The sequence below is a fragment of the Scleropages formosus genome, chromosome 1 (genome assembly GCF_900964775.1).
Source record: "Scleropages formosus chromosome 1, fSclFor1.1, whole genome shotgun sequence".
In the NCBI taxonomy this organism is placed as follows: domain Eukaryota; kingdom Metazoa; phylum Chordata; class Actinopteri; order Osteoglossiformes; family Osteoglossidae; genus Scleropages; species Scleropages formosus.
Window position 1 is genome coordinate 3,375,202 of NC_041806.1, and position 20,782 is coordinate 3,395,983.

At 51.6% G+C, this 20,782-nt stretch overlaps 2 protein-coding genes across 2 annotated transcripts; both read left to right on the plus strand.

The window, feature by feature from the left end:
- The first annotated feature begins 438 nt into the window (after positions 1-438).
- Positions 439-5,408, plus strand: cant1b (calcium activated nucleotidase 1b). The gene is made up of 4 exons (XM_018745458.2): positions 439-584; positions 2,372-3,052; positions 3,946-4,149; positions 4,271-5,408. The coding sequence occupies exons 1-4, from the start codon at positions 470-472 to the stop codon at positions 4,639-4,641; spliced, it is 1,371 nt and encodes a 456-aa protein (XP_018600974.2). The 5' UTR covers positions 439-469; the 3' UTR covers positions 4,642-5,408.
- Positions 5,409-7,136: 1,728 nt separating this feature from the next.
- On the plus strand, positions 7,137-20,164 carry LOC108930190 (peroxisome proliferator-activated receptor gamma coactivator-related protein 1). Its single transcript, XM_029253812.1, has 13 exons — positions 7,137-7,458; positions 9,575-9,712; positions 10,258-10,410; positions 11,944-13,795; positions 14,069-14,122; positions 15,253-15,313; positions 15,716-15,762; positions 16,194-16,881; positions 16,974-17,195; positions 17,749-17,833; positions 18,010-18,131; positions 18,246-18,397; positions 19,629-20,164. Exons 1-13 carry the CDS (start codon positions 7,378-7,380, stop codon positions 19,727-19,729), a joined length of 3,756 nt encoding a protein of 1,251 aa, XP_029109645.1. The 5' UTR covers positions 7,137-7,377; the 3' UTR covers positions 19,730-20,164.
- Positions 20,165-20,782: the final 618 nt, after the last annotated feature.

Here is a 20,782-nt window from a genome sequence, read left to right on the forward strand (position 1 = left end):
TGGGGTTTGTCAGCTGTGGTCAGTACAGCATTGGTGAGTACGGCACGGAGGCGGACGGAATACAGGACAGAGCGCCCTCCTCTGTCACATTTAAGGTCTGCAGGGGGCATCTGTTGCCTGCCAGAGTAAGAAAGCAAAGAAGTCAGATGACACTGGGCTGGGAATGCCAGGTAGAAACTGTCACCATGGCAACATGACGTTGCATTGGGGCGGAGCTGTGAGGTGTGGGTGGAGCTGGAGGTGGTGCTCTGACACCTTGGGCGGGGCTTTTCCCTGCTCTTCGCTCGAAGGTGGGATTGTGGGCGGGGCTCTGGTGTTGTGGGCGGGACTGGGAGCCGGAGGGCGGAGCCACTCCATAGTCGGCGCTGGAACGGGGATAGGAAACGCACGCACACACACACACACACACACACACACACACAGACACACACACACACACACATCGCCGCTGCACTTGTCTTGTGACAGTATGGAGGTGACACCGGGTGCGCGCTCCCGCCCAGTCAGTAGCGGACGCGGACGGGCACGCGGAGGGATTTACTGTGGAATCCGACTTGCTGCGAGTCCAGTTCCTCGAGGCAGAAGTAAGTTGTATTCTGCGCGTGAAACGAGTAAATTTTGTACAGCAAAGTAATTTGCAGAATGGTGTATGGGTGTATTTTATAACACTCTGCCAGCCTGTCTCGCGGAGAAGTTTTACATATTGACACCATGAGCTGTATTTATTCCTCCTGCGGACCAATTGAATAATTGGCAATGTATTCAATATGATATTATTTGTTAAAATATTTATGCACGCGCTGCCGTGCAACGTAGATGTAATAAGTATAATACACAGTGGTTTTGCCAGGCGCTACATGGTTGTAAATTAGTGACGTGCGCGCGCCCTGAGTGGAGGGGAGCCCCATCATCATCATCATCATCATCATTATCATCATCATCATGCATTCACTTCAGAATCTCTTGGTCCGGTCATACTCATATGGAGTGTGTGTGTGCTGTTGCATGGTGATGTGATTTTCTACATAACAAATCTTAATTTTTGAGGTGATTACAACTACACTTTGGGTACAGTTAGATGTTGGACCATATAGTACAAAAGCCGGCAACAAGTGTGAGAAATAAAACTCCCCACAGTTGGTTAAAAAAAAAATCTAATTTCCTCGATTCAGGGAAACGGAACGTGCACTTTGCGCACATCGGCAGCAGGTGGCGCAGTGGTTAGCGCTGTCGAACGATTAAGGTTCAAATCCCTGCTTCTGCTGCAGTATCCTTGGTCAAGCTTCGTGACCTGATCCGATTCGGTAAAATTACCCTGCTCTATAAATGGGTAAATCATTGTAAGTAGTAAAATGCACAACCCACATTTTGAAAGTTGCCTTGGACAAAGGTGCTAGACAATGAATACTTAATAATAATAATAATAATATAGTGAACCCTGGCAATATTTTCACGTCTCCATACAGAAGGTCCAGTCCATATATCAGCGCCTCCTCCATGTTCATATTGCTGGACTTTTGCTCCTCCACATAGAGGAAGGACCGTGGTCCTTGTCACCTGCTCTTTGAGGGCACATCGGGACCGGAAAGCAGTCAAGAAGGGGCAAGACCGCCGGCCCTCCGCCGTTTTGGCTGCCGGGATCCTTCCGTAACCTTAGCTGCCGTTGGCTCCAAGAAGCGACCCTGAACCCTACCCGTGTAGGTCACCGCGGGTCAGGTTTCGCTGCAGCGATCATGTTACGCAGAACTGCTGGTTCCCAGGGGTAGAGCCTCAAACAGGTCGGCCAGCGTCTTTGTGACAGTACCCAGAGGAGCCGCGGGGGAAGGGGGGGTGGCGGCAAACCCGCACGATGGGTTTCTTTTGATCACGGGAAACTTGACGATGCTGCTGCAGAGCGGACCGGGGCCAGTCCCGCCCCCATTGCACGGTCCGCCGTGTCACCTGTGAGCACTCGTCCGCTAAGGAGGACCTGCTCCACAAGCTCTGAAAATGCTGCAGCACCAGAATTCTCAGTGAATACGAGGTGGGTGGGGGGGCACTTCCTGTAATAAACTGACTTTTGACGGATCATGGACGAAGTGAGAGATCATCATTATGATGATGGTGATGACGACACGTCGGGTTTCGCCGGTGTCCAACGCGTCGGCGCCTCGACTCGCGCTTTTGAGAACGCGTTCCTTCGAGAAGAGTCATCTCGGATACTCATCTCGGTCTCAGGTCGTTTCAGGGAAAGTGTACTTACGGTGTTTTACCCTTCTGTGTTGCCGATTGTCCTCCTACGTGGTACGCGAATAGTCGCTTTTTTCCAGTTTTGTTCGCTTTTGGAAACGGATGGGTACAGGTCACCTCCCCCCTCCCACACTTTCTCAAGGCACTCCTCCAGACTCTTCTCCCGTGAGCCTCGGTCAAGGCTACACCCCACCGGAGTGTAACGAGGCCATGAATTCGCTGCGCGCCTCTGTGCTCGGCCTCCCCGCGCTTTCCTCCGTCACCGGCACCACAGATCCTCGCTTCCGGCTCCGCTGGCGCACCATCGCGGCAGCCGCATTGCTGGCGCTCACCCTGCTGCTCTACGCACACTGGACGTCGGGGAAGAATGTGGGCGTGGTGACGCCAGGGTGCCCCCTGCGGGCTGCCGCCAGACGTATCCCTTGCCCCAACAGCCAGGGTTTCGGATGCTACAATGACACCTATCCGCTGAGTCCCCCCAGGCGCACGCCGCACGGCACCCGTTACCGCATCGCCGTCATCGCCGACTTGGACACGGATTCGCGCAGCCAGAAACCTTCGACCTGGTTCAGTTACCTGCGCCGGGGCCACCTGCTGGTGTCGGGCAGCGGAGACCGGCTGGCCGTCCAGTGGGACCCGGACCACGCGGTGTTGGAGGGCCATCTGGCCGAGAAGGGCCGGGGGATGGAGCTGTCCGAGCTGGCGGCCTTCAACGGGAAGCTGTACAGCGTGGACGACCGCACCGGCGTGGTTTACCGCATCGAGGGCGACCGGGCCGTGCCCTGGGTCATCCTGCCCGACGGTGACGGCTCCGTCCCCAAAGGTTAGTGGGGTCCGGCCTCCTCTTCGGATCGCTCACCCAAGGTGTTCATTTCTCCTCTCTACATTTCATCTTGGTGTGTAAAACAAACTCTTAATTGCCACTGGTTTTAATGGGAAAAATAAATAACGTGTCCCTGAACCAAAGAGCTCATTTATTTTTATTTACATTTACTCATTTAGCTGACACTTTTCTCCAACGCCACAGACAATGTTAAACTCCCTACTATTAACCTATTAATACAGCTAGGTAATTTTACTGGAGTAAGTACCTTGCTCAAGAGCACTACAGCACTGTGTGATATTCAAACCAACAACCTTTGGACCTAAAGGCAGCTGCTCTAAACGCAACATTATCATTCATTCATTCACATTTCTTTGAAACAAGTGCAGAGTATGAGAACTACTTTGGGCACCTTTATATCCAGGCTTAAGCCCCACTTGTTCAAAGCTGCTCGTACGTAACTCATTTGTGAGCTCACCGTATTCTGTCCTCTTTCCATGTTTGTGTGGGGTACCTCGGGGTGCTCTGGTTTCCTCCCACATTCCAAAGATGTAAACTGATGACTCTGTATTGCCTGTAGTGTGTGTGTGTGTGTGTGTGTGTGTGGAAGTGTCAGTGAATGAGTGTTATTGCTCTGTGAAGGGCACACACTCTCCTCACACTCTATGCTGTCATAACCCTGCATAAGTTATTACTGACAGTGGATGGATTATTATACATTGTTAAAATACATTAATTATAGGCTCTGAGATTTGAACCATTAACCTTCTGGTTACAGACTCACACCCTTATCTACCAGTCATGTGTTTCAGTTAGATCCCACATTAACTGCAGCCCCGGTCCAGTACGTGCTGCCGCCGCTGACCACTGACCCGCACTCTGTCCCTCCACAGGGTTCAAAGCGGAGTGGCTGGCGGTGAAGGACGAGCACCTGTACGTAGGCGGCCTCGGTAAGGAGTGGACCACCACGACGGGGGAAGTGGTCAACGGGAACCCTGAGTGGGTGAAGGTGGTGGGATTCCAGGGCGATGTGGAGCATCGGAACTGGGTGTCTCAGTACCATAGCCTTCGCGATGCGGCCGGCATTAGCGCCCCAGGTTAGACTGTGAAGCCGCGGAGGAGGGGCTAATCCTCTCCCTTACTCTGACTTGCTGTCGCCCACTCGCAGTGTCACCCATCCCACCTTTCAACCCTCACCTCCCCCCCTTTTCCACACAGGCTACCTCATCCACGAGTCGGCGGCGTGGAGCGACACGCTGCAGCGCTGGTTCTTCCTGCCGCGCCGAGCCAGCGTGGAGCGCTACGACGAGGCGGCGGACGAGCACCGCGGCACCAACCTCGTGCTCAGCTGCTCGCCCGACTTCCGGGACGTCGTTTCCAGCCGGGTGGGGCAGCTGCTGCCCACCCACGGCTTCTCCTCCTTCAAGTTTGTGCCCGACACGGATGACCAGATCGTTCTGGCCCTCAAGTCCGAGGAGGATGCCGGCAAGGTCGCCACCTACATCACGGCCTTCACGCTGGATGGACGCGTCCTGCTGCCGGAGACCAAGATCGGGGACGTCAAGTACGAGGGGCTGGAGTTCATCTAGGGGGTGTAGTTGACGAAGCACTGACTTACTGAACCTTTGGGGGCCTTTGGGTCCCACGCTGAATTGGGGCTGGATTAGAGGGGGGTGTGGCTTTCTGGATGTGGGTGTGGCCTGTTTGCTGTGGGTGTGGTCCAATGCGATTGCTCCGCCTTTGACTCTTAAAGGGCCCCCTCTAGCGAAACCAACGAGCTCTTCATGCGATGAATACCGTTACCGGATTCCGGTGGCGAAAAAATAGCAGCGCTGGAATCTGGGAAGATGAGGCGAACAAGCCATTGATTGTCTGCACTGTAAAACACACCGAATGCCTGTCCGACCCACACGTACGTGTCACCGCCTGTGTGGAAAAGACGACGGATGGAATGTTTGTCTTGATTCGGGACAGACGCGTAACAGTTTTGTTCTTCTTTTCGTGTTGCATTTATTTTATCATATTTTAATTGACTTGTTACTTTAGGTTTTATTTAAAAAACAAATATAAGGCCACTGGATCCCTGCAGAAAAATGCGTTTATTTTCTGTCCCCGGTAAAATTTTAAAGGGAAAAAAATAGTTTAGACTGTTTACTTAAGCAGGTTTGCTTGTACTGTCTGAAAACTGTGACAAATAAAAAAATTAACCACTTTATCACAATAACACTTTAGAATATTACTTTCAGTACAGCGCTTACTTATGGACCTGTAGTTGTTGGGTGGCAGCAACTGAGCAAATCATATTTTAATACTAATTAGTAATATAAATCAGCTATATATTGGTGGTGCAGTGGGTTGGTCCTTGTCCTGCTCTTCGATGGGTTTGGGGTTCGAGTCCCGCTTGGGGTGCCTTGTGACGGACTGGCGTCCTGTCCTGGGTGTGTCCCCTCCCCCTCCGGCCTTACGCCCTGTGTTGCCGGGTTGGCTCCGGTGCCCTGTATGGGGTGAGTGGTTTGGACGGATATATGTAAAACATACTATATATCCACCTTGTGAGTATATATATATATGGTAGATATGTAGTATATATATTTGTCTATATGTAGTTACTATGTATAGTTGATTTAAAGGATCTGTGTGTGAAAACGGCATATTGATCCCAGAAATGTGTTTATTGATTTCAGGTTTGTTGTAATGAAAGTAAACAGGACCAGTGTTGAATTTTAGAATGGAAAGTCATTTTAATAGTTTATCGTGTCAATAGCTGTGATTTCACGCACTTCCGCATACAAGCATTACGACTGGATGTTTTATCGGTAACGGTTCAGGTTAAGTGTCTCGGGCTCCTCCTGGGGAGACTGCATCTTTTCCCACTACGCCACCTGCTGGCCAACTCTTGGTATGGCGTGCTACTGAAGCACAGCGAGACGGTTTCTTCTGGACTGGTACTGCAGGTTTAGATAAAGAAGGTGAGATGTTATTCAAACAAAGGCCTCCTTACTTTAATTTTGTGTAACAGGAATGGCAAAAACAGTAAGGTCTCTCTCACACACACACACACCTACCCAATGCTCTGGAGAGAAGCATGTTCCCTTAGGGTCCTCTAACAGACAATTTCTTTGTTTTATTTCCATCCCAGGGACCGTGATGAAGTGAATGAGCTCTAGGAAAAGTGTCCACCAGAGTAAGGACCACTGACGTCCCCTAGTGGACATAAGAGGCTTTGCACAAATTGAACTCGACAAGTTGAGACGAGTTTGGATAGAAAATAAAACAAAAATGAACTGTATGAAATGATTTCGTTCCCAAAGTACCTGTACGTACACAATGTTGGATAATTGCAAGGTCCTTCAGGGAAATACTCCCTTTATTTGCCAATTTATTAAACTTGACACACAATATCGGGAGGCCGTTGAAAAAGACCTCAATTGTTTTTATATTTATTGTCTGTTTGACGTTAGGGGGTGTGGTGGCGCAGTGAGTTGGACCACAGTTCTGCTGTCCGGTGGGTCTGGGGTTCGAGTCCCGCTTGGGGTGCCTTGCGGCGGACTGGCGTCCCGTCCTGGGTGTGTTCCCTCCCCCTCCGGCCTTACGCCCTGTGTTACCGGGTAGGCTCCGGTTCCCCGTGACCCCGTAGGAAGCAAGCGGTTCTGAAAATGTGTGTGTGTCTGTTTGACCGAAGAAGAACTACGGACGTGTAATATTTTCTGTCAGTTTCACTCTGGATCCTGGTGGTGCGGAGTCCATCCCGGAAGTACAGGGCGCGAGGCTCGGCAGAGACCCTCCAACGGACACTCAAATCAGCTTAAACTCTACGTTTTTAAACTTTTGGGACAAAAGAGGTATAAAGCTGTTTGTCCATCTTTTCTGACTTCCCGATATTAATTTGAATTATAATGTAGGAAATGACGAAACGAAGCTTTGGTGACCTTTTCATTTAATTTCATTTCATTCAATGAAGAGCTCAGCAGGGGGCCAGTTTCGCCGGGGTTCATCATCATTCGCCCGAAACTAAGCCCCGAGCGCAGCTAAAACGAGGACGTACAGTTAACGGTATTTTCACACGCGTTTACTTGACGCACTATTGCCCGAATGAGGTCGGAATTGCGCGTATTGAAATAGCGACTCGTCGAGCAGAACGCGGCACGGGGGGGAGAGCCGTGTTTTCGTGGGGGGACACGACACGTGAACGCGCGGCGCGCGCGAAAGGGCGTGTTTTCGCGCTACAGCCGGTTCAGAGGGAAAAGTGAGGAGGAAGCGCCTCCCCCCGCAGTCTCGCGCAGCACAGCGGCGGCGGTAGCGGCAGCAGCGGCAACAGCAGCAAGATGGCGGCGCGGTGGGGAGCGGCAGACGAGACTCTCTCCGCCGGCACCGCGGAGTATTTCTCCGCCTTCGGCCCGGACCAGGTGCGCCTTCGCAGCTCGGACTCCGCGCCGCGACGGGACGGCAGGGGTCGTTTCGGCGATTTCGTGCGGCGTTCGCGGCGGAGGGACGCGCAGCGCCGGCTCGCGCGACGCACGCCGACGGTGACACGTGGATGCGCGCGGCGAGCGGAGCGCGTGCTTTGCCGGGAAAATGGAAGCGTGAGGAGGAGGGAGAGCGAGAGACAAGTCGGCGACGCGTTTTTCTGTACGGACTGTGCCGACGACGCGAGTGGGGGGAGAGCAGAAGTGCCACGTGCCATTCATTATTTAATATTAGGGACGCGCGTCGGCTGCTATCGCTCGTGACGGTTGAATCAAGTGAAGGGGAGAGGAGAGCGAGGGGCTAGCAAGCATGCCACGCGCTGCCGCTAGCTCCCCCCGCGCGTGCACACTCGTTTTCTCCGGGACCAAGATCGACATTCAGATCGCCTCACTTAAGTAATATATCATGAGTTAGCTGCTCAAAAAAATCATGGTGTTGTTGAGAATGGTGGTGTACGTCAGCGCTGACATGATGATTACGCAGTGATGAAGCGCGTCGCTGTTTCTCCGCGTGCCACTTCCGAACTGGCAGTCGGTGCTGCGGCGTGTCGCGCGCCTCGTCCCGCTCATCCGATAATGCCGCCGGTGCCGCCGGCGGACGGTCCGAACGCGTGCACGTGCTGGGTGGGGTGGCGGGGCGAGAGCTCGCTCGCGTCCGACGGCGTGCACGTGGTGGCCGGAAACAGCGATTACGCCAGTGCGCCGCAGGTCCGCGTGCGCGCTGCCGGGCCGGTGCGCTTCGCGACGTGTCGTTCGTGGCGCAGCTTTGAAATGCGCGTGTGCGGGAGATCCGCGCGCTGTTCGGCTTTTCACGTGAAGCGCTGAGGTTCCTAAATCTCGCTCGGATCGAGGCCTCATGTGACTCACCCGGTATTTTATATAAAATGACTCACACTACTATCATCCCACTGTAGTGTGTTTTTAAAAAAAAAAAAAAAAAAAGAAAAAATCATAACTCCCCAGTATTTCTGAGATTTGAACCCAAAGGAAGAGCTGCGCGCGACCCATAGCTGTAAATTTAAAATGTGTGGCACAACACAGATAAAAACAGACCCAACCTGCGTGTCCGCCTGTGCGTCCTGGGCAAGATCACGTGTGCAGCACGTGTTTGTGTGGATTACCCCCCCCCGGGGTCGTCTCGTGGGGCCCTCTTTAATGGGGGCACCTTTCTCTAAGTGGATGTAGAAAAACACACACACACATGCGGTTGCGTTTTGCTGCGAACGTGAGTGGAAACACTGATGTCGATAAGGTGCAAACAAAGCCCTGCCGCTGCGGAGCCGTTAAACACTCAGTGGTCACACTGATGGTCATCAGGCTGCGGTCACGTTCGTTGAGGGCTGCGCGTGTACCTCGTCCTGCTTCATTATGTCGCTTAATGTCTTTAAGTTGTACTTAATTGTAAGATACTGTATGTTGATCGGTAGCGGATGGGTTCTCTTACCGTGTGGCAAACTAAAACACAGTGATTGGCTGACTTATTTATCCAAGGTGTCTAAAGGATGCGCAGCACTAAACGGCCTACAGTCATTCACCCATTCATACACTGGAGCGCTGTAACACACACACACACACAGTGGACAATTCGGTCACCGATTCACCTGAAACACATCTGTGGACAGTGGGTGGAAACCCAGTCACAGGGAGACCATGCGAAGCCCACGCACGTGCTGAGCTGGGATCGAACCCACGTTTAATGGCACGTGGACATAACGCCGTCAAATTACTCTTTTCGTTCTCCGTGGAAAGAGAGCAAGTCGTGGCGTACGAAGGTGCTGTTACTCGCAGCCGTTCCGCACGCGTGCGTTGCTTTTTCTCGTCCGCAGCGGCGTGTTTTTTGTGAATGTCTCCTTTGGGCGCTCTGGTTTCCTCTTACACTCCACAGGTGCGCTCTCGATGAACTGGTGACCCAAAACTACATGTTGTGTTGCTCTGATGTTTGAGTGGGGTAGCTACTTCATACCCTACACCGTAGGGTATGAAGCATTGTGCGTTGCCTTGGGCAAAGTCATCAGCCGAACAGGAATTAATAATGATGATCTAATGTGTCACACAGGGAGTTTTCACTGGAAATGTCAGTGATGACCTCAGTCTGAACCACCATTTGGATGCCGGAGAAACCCTCGATTCCCTCCACGCCTGCCTGGATTCGTCCATCCTGTCCATCTTCGAGGACCCTGCTGTGACCGGAGAGGTGAGAGCCTCCCCGATAAGTACAGGCGGTCCTCGACTTACGGTGGCCGTCCTTTTGCTCTTATTGTGTTGTATTCGTCTCGTTTCCTTTCCCGCGGCTGCCGCACGTCACCGTATTTCTGTTCGATTGTCGGCGGTTGAATTTTATTTGCAGAAACGTAACGTTATTTACAGTGTTTCGTCTTTGAATCCAGTCAAGTTACCCCTTTTTAAAACGATGTTTAGAGAGAAAGCATGAACGTTCTGGTGGTGCCGAAACGAAAAAGTGAAACAGGCGAAGAAATTAAAGTGAAAATAAATACTGGACCGTGTTTTAGTAGTAATTTCAACCGTACAATTTGCGGAATTGGTGGGGTAAAAAATACGTGCGACGTTGTATATGTGCCCATGGTTTCTGCAGTATAGTTTAATTGGGCTTTTGACACGACGAGGTCGTCAGAAACCCGCGTACGTTGAGGACCACCTGTAGTCCCGCTGACTCTTTATCGATGAAGGCAGGAACGTGAGCAAGTTAACGTGAGAAGCGCCGCCTTGTTTCTGTTGCAGGGGAAAGGACGTATTGATGACGAAAGCGAAGCGTCGTTACTCACTGCTCTTACGGAAATACTTGACAACGTCGATGGCGAAAACCTGTCGCCGTTCGACACGCTTCCAGACCCAGAGTTCTTCTCAGGCCAGAAGGGCAGGGAGACATCCCCGGTAAGTTCCACCGAGGTGATCCTTTGTGGCCTTTACTCCACATTTACTTGCCTCTCCCCCCCGGTGGCTCCTCCTCCACAGCCAGTGTGTTGCGCGGTCCTCGTACGTCTACTCATCCGTGAATTGCCTTTGAGTGTGTTCATCGAACAGATGTGTTTTCTCTAAAGTGACGTACTACTCGGAGCGAACAAAAAAAGCTTCGACAGATGAGCTTTAGATGCAGGATTGACGCACAGCTTGTATGTCTCATACCACGTATGTTGTTTCCCCTTCAAGTAGTTCAAGTGACAGCAGATGTTGTTGGACTCATTTTTGCAGCTGTCAGGAGAGAAACTGCTCTACAAGATGGGTTTGGGACCCTTCTTGAATGATGGGGGGGATTCAGTAGCTCTGAGGGACAGAGGGAATTCAATACATTTATAGCAGAGAGACAGGTTTTCAGTTTTGGTGGTCCCGCTCACAAAGTGACCAGAGGTGGAGGAGCACAGTGCTCTTGTTGAGGTGTGGGAGTGATCAGATCATGCCAGATGAGCAGCGGGATACTCGAGACTTTTTTTATCAACGGATTTATGTGTGCAATAGTGGGATCGGAGGGATTTCTCTAGATGAGGAAAATAGTTTCTTACCTTGTTGACTCGGGCAGTAGTGCGTGTTTGAAGCAGAGTGATGCTGTTACTGTACACAGTAAGGTAAAATGTAGTACGGTAATTCCAGCCCTTTATTGAGGAGTGTCAAAGGTGGCAGAGTAGTTATGGTTATGATGGGTTTAACATGTTTGCATTTGTTCTGATATCTTTATATTGGCTTTCAAATCTGCCAATCATTTCTTACATTTCACGAATAAGCACTATGCTACCGACTGCATTCACCTTCAGACTGAAGGTCAAATGTTTGAATCCCCACCTCCTGCTCTAGAGCCCATGGATCAAGGCATTTACCCAGAATTGATACAATAAACTGTCCTGCTGGATGAGTAAATCGATGAGTAGCTTAACTACGATCTGTAGTTGCTTGGGAGAAACTTGGGAAATAAATAAGGGCAGCTGGTAGCATATCGGTTAGACCTGCCGCCTTTGGCTCCGAAGGTTGCAGGTTCAAATCCCACCTCATGCTGTAATACTTGGTCAAGGTACTTATGCTAAATGGCACTAGTAAAGTACACTAGCTGCATAAGTAGTTATGATTAATTACATACAATAATTTAAGTCAGGTTGGGAAAAGGTTTCAGCTACATGAATAAGTATAAAAGTTATTGGCATAATTGTCCTAGCATCACATTTGTAATCTTCAATAGCAGCTGTTTCTCAACACAAATAGGAACGATTTCTCATTCATCCGGTGAGCAGCGTAAGGCTCATTGTGCGTTTAGTTTGACCAAAATTCATACACAGTGTTGCGGGGGGCGGCGGGAATAGGAAGCACTGGGTTAGCAGTCATGAACAAGAAATGCGATAGAGAACTGATTAATACCAGAAAGGTTTCTGCTGGAATTCTGTCCAACTGGGTCACCTTGTTGTCCTCCTTCCGTCCCAGCTGCGAAGACTGCTGAACCTGACGCGGTCTCCACCCGAGAAGGAACCCGTCTGCATACCAAAGACGGCCTCCCCCTCCTCTGGGAAGGCCGCTAGACCTCTGTCCAGGCCTCTGAATGCACCTCTCCAGAGGAGCGATGGTGAGGAAGAGGATGACCTAGAGCTCAGCAGTCTGGTGCAGGGCTCGGAGGGCGAGACCTTGTTCCCCAGCTTGGACATGATGGAGCTGGACAACCTGCTGACAGCAGAGCAGGCTAGTGACCACATTACCACGATGTCCCTGGGAGACCTGGTGAAGCACATGCACCCGTACTGTCTGGCCGTGTCTCTGGAGCTGGACGACGCCGACGGCGAGGCCGTGCTGCCGGAGGGTGGCATCGTGCTGGAGGTGGTGGATCGTGGAGAGCAGGGAGAGCCCATTCTGGCTGTCGCGGCTACGCTCCCCGGCAACGCTGTGCTGCCTGTCCGCCAGCAGGCAACCTCCGCAGAAGCCGAAATCCCCGGGGCGAAGGCGTTGGAAGAGCAGGGTCCCGGATTCGGCCCAGTCGCGGAAGAGGAGGACGGCGAGGCATCTGAGGAACGGCCGAAACAGCCGATGCTGAAAAAGAGCTTGTCGCGTCGGAGGAAGAAACGGAAAAGCAAAGCGTCTGCAGCAACCGCTAAGAAGCAGGTTCCGGGGAGTGAGCCGGCCGCTCGGGTTGCAGAGAGCCCCGTTCCCAAAGACGCGGCTCTACAGCCTGTAGAAAGCAGCCGAGTGACGAGGAAGAAGAAGAAGGTCACGTTTGCCCCCGTCCTGGCTTCGGTCCTCAATACCTCGGTCGAGGATCCGGCTCCACCCACCAACTCGGAGAGCCCAGCAGGGTCAGAGGATGTGGCCTTAGAGCAACCAGTGAGTCGCATCCAGCGAGAAGTGGAGTCAGCCCCTGGGGTGCCATCGTCATTTGTCGGCCCCGTGAGCGACAGCCAGCCGGCTGATGCCAGACAGGAGCTGGCGGCACCTCAGCAGGAAGGGGCCAAACCAAAGTCGCTCAGTCTGCAGCAGTACCGGCTCCTGCGTCAGCAGAAGAAGCTGGCTCCGGTGGAGAGGCCCGAGGGCGGCGGCACCAAGTGGCCAAGCCTCCCCGAGCCCCCGAAGGAGCTGCCCCCCATCCCCTGTCTGCTGGAGCGCAAGGCTCTTCAGGACCCCCGACGTGCAACTGCCCATGTGACCAGCAGGGCGATGCCAGACAACGCATCTGTGTGGCAGCCCAAGGGCTCCAGAGTGCCCCCAACCCCGGAGGCGCTGCTGGTTCCGCCGATGTCGGTGGTGGTCCGCAGCAAGCCTTCGGTGGTACCAGCACCAGTTTCTAAGCCGGCAGGTGCGCCACAACCCGTTCAGAGCAAACCTGTTGGGAACCCGGCCGTAGAATCTCCTCCTCACTCGTCCCCTCCAGCGGTCTCTCCCGCGGCTCCTCCCCAAAATGCGGCCCCCGTGACTCCGGCTGTCCAATCTGCGCACCCACCCGAGCAGCACCCTGGCTGCTCCCCCGAGTTCAGCAGTGTGCATCCCGAGCAACCCGCGAAGCTCCTTCCCACGGAACCGCGGCGCTTGCCCGTGACTCCGACCGCTACAAATGCCCCTCGGTGGCAGCACCCTGAACCCCCTGCCCAGAAGAAAGCGCCAGTGTTGGTTGAGGATGCTCCCCCAGCCTCTCGCACCGCTTCCCAGCCAGAGATACGAGTCCAGCCGGACCCTGCAGCCAACACGCCCGCCCAAAGGAGACCCCAGCGGGCACCGCAGCAGAACATCCTCGTACGGCCGGCCGAGAAGAGCCCCATGGAGAAGCTCGTCCGTTCCTTCACCAGTGAAATAGGTGAGCCCTGCCCTGGGGGCATCCGGTGCAGGCGTGGGTGGGCGAGTCAGATTTTCCGGTCCACGTGAAAGGAAGCAGAGCGGCATTTGCTCTCGTGGGTCTCGCATGTGGAAGCTCTGCCCGTAGCCAGCCTTCCGGCTCTTTCCACCAGCCGGAAGCGGTGAAGGCATTTGAGCGGCTTGGATCCGTCACGGGTAACTTGTGATGGTTCCGCTCGTAACGTAGTGGTGCGGCACTGTTTGACGCTGGATGCTTCTCGTGTGTGTCCTCCAGGAATCGAGGCTTCGGATTTGACAAGCCTGCTGGAGCAGTTCGAGGAGACTCAAGGTACGTCCTTCTTAGGGACTGTATTTTTCCAGCATCCATCTGTGTGAGGGAAAAACCACTTTCCAAACGGCAGCTTGTTGGGTTTCTAACCCCCAGATCTTGATATAGTTGTGGAACACTTGTTTGGGGTGGTTTTTTTTTTGGTGACCTTTGCTCATTGATCATTACAGCACTGATTCATGTTCTGGTTTTTTACATCCCGTTTCTCCATTTAAACATGAATTAGTTTCCATTTATTTTTTAAAAAAAAAATTTGCAAGTTATTACCTACAATAAACGCATTTGGCACAATGTGTGCCGGTGCCTGCTGTGGCCAGGTCGCCAATGGCCTTGCAGCGGAGGCTGTGCGGGGTGTGGCTGCAACTTTTACCTAGTTTTTATATTAACGGTATTCGAGAGACTTGAGCGTACAGAAGCTTTTCTGGGCAGAACCCTTCTTTCTATGTTCATGTTTCAGCCCCCTCTCCTGCCTCTTTATCATGGGAGGCAGGTTTGGTCCGTCGCGTTAAGAAAAGGTGCTGCGTGATCAAAAATGGCCTGCCATTCGCTCATGCTGGCTGAACCGCCGGCATTTTGCCCCGTCTGCAGATCAGATTTAACCCCACCCGTGCCGGGCTTCTGTCCAGAGACCGAATCGGAGCGCTCGCTTCCCGGTGCTGCGTTGGGTTTGTGAGCTCTGGGGCAAAAGTTTGACTGATGCAGGTGGATGAATGAAAGCACTTGTGTTTGAAGACGTTTTAGTTAACGTAGCAGCAGAAAAAATCTTTTACTTTTGAAAAGGTTAAAAGCAGTGCAAATATTTGCCCAATGCTCAATGGGATACGGTATGGACTCTAATTCCCTTATCACGATTTTTATTTATTTATTTTTTTTGTTATGGGAAATGTAGAAAACTGATGCATGAATTTAGCCTGGAAGGAGAAGATTCACAGCGCTTCCTCCATCCCTCGCTGTCCTGTCCAGCATTCCATTTCTGGCTTTTTCTGCAGCTTGTATTTCTACATCCATGTAGAAACCTCCTGTGTGAGGCTATGTGGGTCCGGCGTTCCATCCCCGCCAAACAAATGTCACCGTTGATAGTCCGGTCCGGTCTGGTCCAGTCCATTCACCTTGCTTCCATTTCTTTCCAGCCAAAGAGGAACACACTGTGCCAGAGGTCTGTGCTAAAGCAGCTGCTGTAGGAAACTCCGGGTGAGTAGAGGTGTTACAGGAGTTACCCTACAGCTATGGCGCTGCCCGTGCCCTTGCACGTCCAGCCGGGAGACTGCAGCCCCCAAGGGTCACAGGTCTCCAAATACTGGCTTCTTTGTCCTTGATCTTGAAGCCTGGAGGACTGGAGTTTCCATCTGCCTGTTACACGAGTGCTTTACACTGTCAACAAGATCTATCATGAGTTGGTCACCTGGGTCAGTGGAGAGAGTGGGTGATGAGCCTGCATGGCTACTTTAGCACCTCGTTTCTGTCTCTGTTGCCTCACGATAACCGGCTGCTCTCCTTCCGAGTGATGCTGCTGCTTCGACGAGCAGCTTTGTAAGGTGGCTCATTGTCTTGTGATGCTTGTGTAACGTGGTCTTGCTGTGTTTCTGTTAACAGGAAACCAGCGGAACGTGCAATTTTCCCAGAGCTGGCAAGCACAGCCGGTGAGTTGGTCCGTATTCTGGTGTACTGTCCTCCTCCTAACAGCTGCACTCTTTCCTGGAGTTCCCTTCGGTCCATTCGTATACTCCTCTCTCCATCTTCTGCTCGTGAGACTAAAATTTGGATGGGATTTTGCAGTACTGTTAAGCCTAACCAGTATTAAAAATACACATCGTGGTTTTTGAACAGTTACACGGAATGCCTAGCAATGCATTGGTTGATCAGGAGGTTCTGTACGTGCCAACAAGTTTGTAGCGATTCAGGCCATGACGTTTATTTCTGTGTACAAGTGTAGACGGTTTGAGTACCAACCACGTTCGTGATTTTCCGGAAAGTCGTCTTGGTTCTTTGAAGTTCGGGTGGAGTCGTTTTATGTATGTTTCTGAAAATGTTTCCTCTCACGGTAGTCGTCCTTCCTTTACGTTTCCTCCAGGACTTACACCTCCGGCTACTCCTCCACATCAGACTTGGAAACCACTGGCCCCCGTGGCATTGCTCGGGAAGCCTAAGCCTTCGCCCTCAAAGGCCATCCAGATCATCAACCCTCGGCCCCTGCCGCCCAGCAAGATCCGCGGCAAGACCCTGCCTCCTGCAGCGTTTGGAGCCCCTGCACGTCTTCCCATGTTTGTAGACCACGACTACTGCCTCCCTCCGGAGGGGCAGGCGGCAAATGAGCAGGATCCCAGCTCGGACGCTAAGCAGCAGCAGCAGCAGCAGGCATCTGCTGCAGTCCTCCAACCACTAGGGGGCAACACAGCTCCCCAGCATTCTGCCACAGTGGGTTTGACCAGCCAGCCGCTGGACCACAGGACTCAGCCTGAGGCGAAGGGTACAATCGATGGTTCTGTTCTACTCTCCCCTGACACCTCCCCCTGCAGGACAGAGGCCAACCCTGCGCCCTCAGAAGACGAACAAGACAGGAGCAGGGGCACTTTATGCGTATTGGAGCGCTCCGCCAGCCCTCCTGTGCAGGAGAGGGGCAGGACGAGGAGGCGCTACCGAGCCAGGTCTCCTAGATCCAGCAGCAGTAGCAGCGGCTCTGGGTCCAGGTCTTGCTCATCCTCTGGATCACAGTCTCGCTCTAGGTCCAGTTCTCGCTCATCCTCCCCACCCAGGAAGAGGTGCGTGAACACTGCCATTGTGCATAGGAAGAGGAATGCTATTTTGAGGGGATTTTACATATTTCATTTGAAAAATGGCTTGGTTTTTCCAGGTTCCGGTCCAGGTCCCGGTCCTGCCACTCTGCGAGCAGCTCCAGCTTTTCCTCTCGCTCCTCCTCTGGCTCGCCCTCTTGCTCCCCTCCACGACGTCGTCAGGGCTCCTACTCCAGCTCGCGCTCGGGTTCCTGGAGCCGATCGCGTTCACGGTCCCCACGGTGGCATGGGAGGAGCCGATCGCGTTCACGGTCCCCACGGTGGCGCGGGAGGAGCCGCAGGTCAGTGTGACAGGCGGGTGTCCTATGTGAAGGCATCCCCTCTTTCCACCACAGATACTCTACTGATGCTCCACAGCAGGTGTGGTCCTGATGGGCTGCCAGCCTTCAGGTTTTAATTATACCCGAAGCATCAGCAGCAGGGGGCGCATTGGTGAGAGCGTCACCTGGTAATCGAAGGCCCTGTATGCAACTCCCTGCTCATGCATCAGTAGCCTTGATCAAGGTTCTTACCCTGAATATACTGAACGTTACCCAGCCGTTGATATTGGTAAATGAGTGCAGGTAGCTTACTCCACAAACATCAGTTATTTGGAAGATTTTTTTTTTTTAATTTATAAATGAACGTTAATGCCTTTGGTCACAGAAACAAAAAGCAGAAAAATTAGGGAATCCGTATTTGAGTTTTTTCAAATGGTCTGTAGTTGGATTTAAAGGCATTTTGTATCTGATTGGTATTTACAGTATACTAGAATATGTATTCTGGATGGTTCAATTTCATATTTCGTTGTGGACTGAACAGGGATTGTTTTATGTGCTGGTTTTGTTCTTGCAGCCCAAGTTGTAGAAGAAACCACTGCTATGAATCCCGAGAAAGACTGCAAAACCAGGAGGCAAAGGATCGCAAGCTCAAAGCCATCGTAAGTAACTGCTGGAAAGTGGACTGTCTTATCGCATCTGTCCTCTGTCCCTGGGTGCGGTTTGAGTGCCTGGTGGTGAACGGGGCGCTGTAGGTCATGAGAAACCACGCATGAGGGGAGGATGCCTGCCGAGTATTACGGGAGCGTGTGAAGGTGACGCTGTTCTGTCGTCGCAGGAGGAGCGCCGTGTGGTGTATGTGGGGCGCATCCGTGGTGGGATGACTCGCAAGGAACTGAAGGAGCGGTTCTCCTTGTACGGGGAAATTGAGGACTGCACTCTGCACTTCAGGGAGCACGGGTAAGCGAGTGCTCGGCGCCTTCGGGTGGGATGCGGGCTTGGGGTTTTGCGCCATCGTGATGTAGCTGTGTTAGGATTCGAAACAAGTTTGTCACTCGAACGACCTATCTGCAGGGACAACTATGGCTTTGTCACCTACTACAAGACGAAAGATGCGTTTGATGCCATTGAGCACGGCAGCAAGCTGCGGCAGTGCAACGAGCTCCCCTTCGATCTCTGCTTCGGCGGACGCCGCCAGTTCTGCAAGTCCACCTATGCTGATCTAGGTGAGTCTGATCGCTTTCGCTTCAACCAGCTACCCAGTTCTGGGTTCAGATCGGACTGAAACAGGAATATATGGTGCGAACAAAATAATGGAAACACCTAACTGTGTTAAGGACCCAATAAGGATCGGGGCCAGCAGCTGACTACAGAACACCCTCATTACTTCTAGGAATGCTCTCGTACAAGTACTGAACTGTATGTTATGGGATATTTCATGACTCTTCAAGAAAAGCCTCAAAAGCTCTTTAAGGGGTGGAGGAGGTGGAAGTCTGCTTTGCACTCTGTGCTCTAGAACTTCCCACAAAGGTTTAATTATATTTAGATCTGGTGGTCGGGAAGGACATGGAAGGTGTTTGACTTCATCCAGGTACTCATGAGCGTTATCCTGAAGTATGGGGATATCATGAGGGAAGAGTGTTTGCACCATAGGGTGCACCTAGTCCTGGAAAGTAGCTTCATGTTCCTTCGCTGTTACACAACCAGAGAGAGCAATCCTCAGACCTAATGACTCCCAGAAGACTGCTTCCCAGACCGTTATGGATTCCCCACCACGTCCAGCAACAGAAACTGGGATGAAGGCGTCCTTTGGCTTTCTCCAACCCTAACCCATGTGGATGTAGAAAACGGTGAAAGTTGACTCTTCAGACCGTATTACTTTTATTGTTGTTCAGAGGTCCAGGTTTTGTGCTCCTTGCACCCGGTTGTTTCTTCATGTGTTGGCCTTGGATACGAGCGGTTTCTGAACGGCAGCCCGGCCATAAATTCCAGTTTTATGAAGCTCCCGACTAGTTTTCGTTGTGACTCGGTCACAAAGGTTCTGATTTTGTTCTGTGGTAATTTTTGAGGCTGTACTTTTGTGGCATTTATCAAATATCCTTCTGGTGAGCTTTGGACTTTAACCGCTGCTCCTCTTTGCCGATACAGTTTGTTCACGTTTGCTGTTTGCCTTCATTATTTTTAAGACTGTTCCCCTTGATGTATGGAATAATTTAGCCGTTTTCGTGACCTGCAATTTGGCCTCGCTGCTCTGAAAGCTCACATGTCAAAGTGCGAATTCAGACCTCTTTTCTAGTTCACACACTGGGAACCAGCCTAATATGACTCATCTTAGTTACTTCAGAGTTAAAAGGTCTGTGTGCAATTGTTGACTGGATATGTAAGTTGCTGCCTATGTCGTGATTAATGTCAACATGTGTAATTTATGGTAACACCCCACCCAAATTGTCGTTTCAGACTCAAGTCGGGAGTATGAACCGGCACCAGCGAAAAGCAAATTTGGTGCACTAGACTTTGACACTTTACTGAAACAGGCCCAGAAGAGTCTGAAAAGGTAACGCTCAGGGGGCCGGGTAGGGCTGGAGGGAAGAGGAGCCGAGACGACACGTTACCTCAACGCGGCGACGAAGCTTACGACTGCTCCTCATCGTTCCTCTCTCTCTGTGTGCGTGTGTGTGTGTGTGCGTGTGCGTGCGTGCGTGTTGTTCTCTCCTCATTGCCCCCCCGATCCTCACATTTCTACAAGCTTACACCTTCTATTGAAGTGAAGATTTGTTAGAAAATGGAAAAGAGCAAAAAAAGGGTATAAAAGAAAAAAGAGCAAAAAAAGACTAACTGAATGTTTTTAAAGAAGACATTATTTAAATTTCTTAATTTGCATTCTAATAGGATATCAACTTTGCCAAGTACTGAAATAAACGTGGGATGAGCATTGCGAGATTGGAACAACCTGGAAACGGAAGTCTCCCTAATGTTTGGGAGCAAGCTGGCTATACATGAAATTTAAAATATCAATTAAAAAAAAAATGTATAAAATGGTCTGTGTTCATGGTTTTTCCCCTCTTATCAGGTTTGGTATTTCACGCCCTCCATGCTTTATTATTCAGTGCAATGGGGAAATTATAGATGCACATTTAGCTATATAAGTGAAACCGCAAGTCCACCTTGAGGGTCTTCTAGTTTGAAACACACAGATTGTGTAGAGTACACAGATGTGGTGGCACAGTGAGTAGCCTTGCTGCCTCACAGCGCCTGGGTGGTGCGAGAAGACATGGGTTCGATCCCCGCTCAGTCTGCGTGGAGTTAGCGTGTTCTCCCTGTGTCTGTGTGGGTTTCTTCCAGATGCTCTGGTTTCCTCCCACATTCTAAAGATATGCTGCTCAGGTTCCCCCATTGTGAGTGAGTGAGTGTGTGTTCCACTGATGTATGGATGAGTGACTCAGTGTATCTAGCAGTGTAAGTCACCACCGTGGATGAGGTCCGTGGGCTGATAACGCTACATAGTTCATTGGAAGTCGCTTTGGAGAAAAGCGTCAGCTAAATAAATGTAAATGTATATTTCTATAAATATAGAAATGCATACATGCCATGTAACTGCAGTAAAATGACAG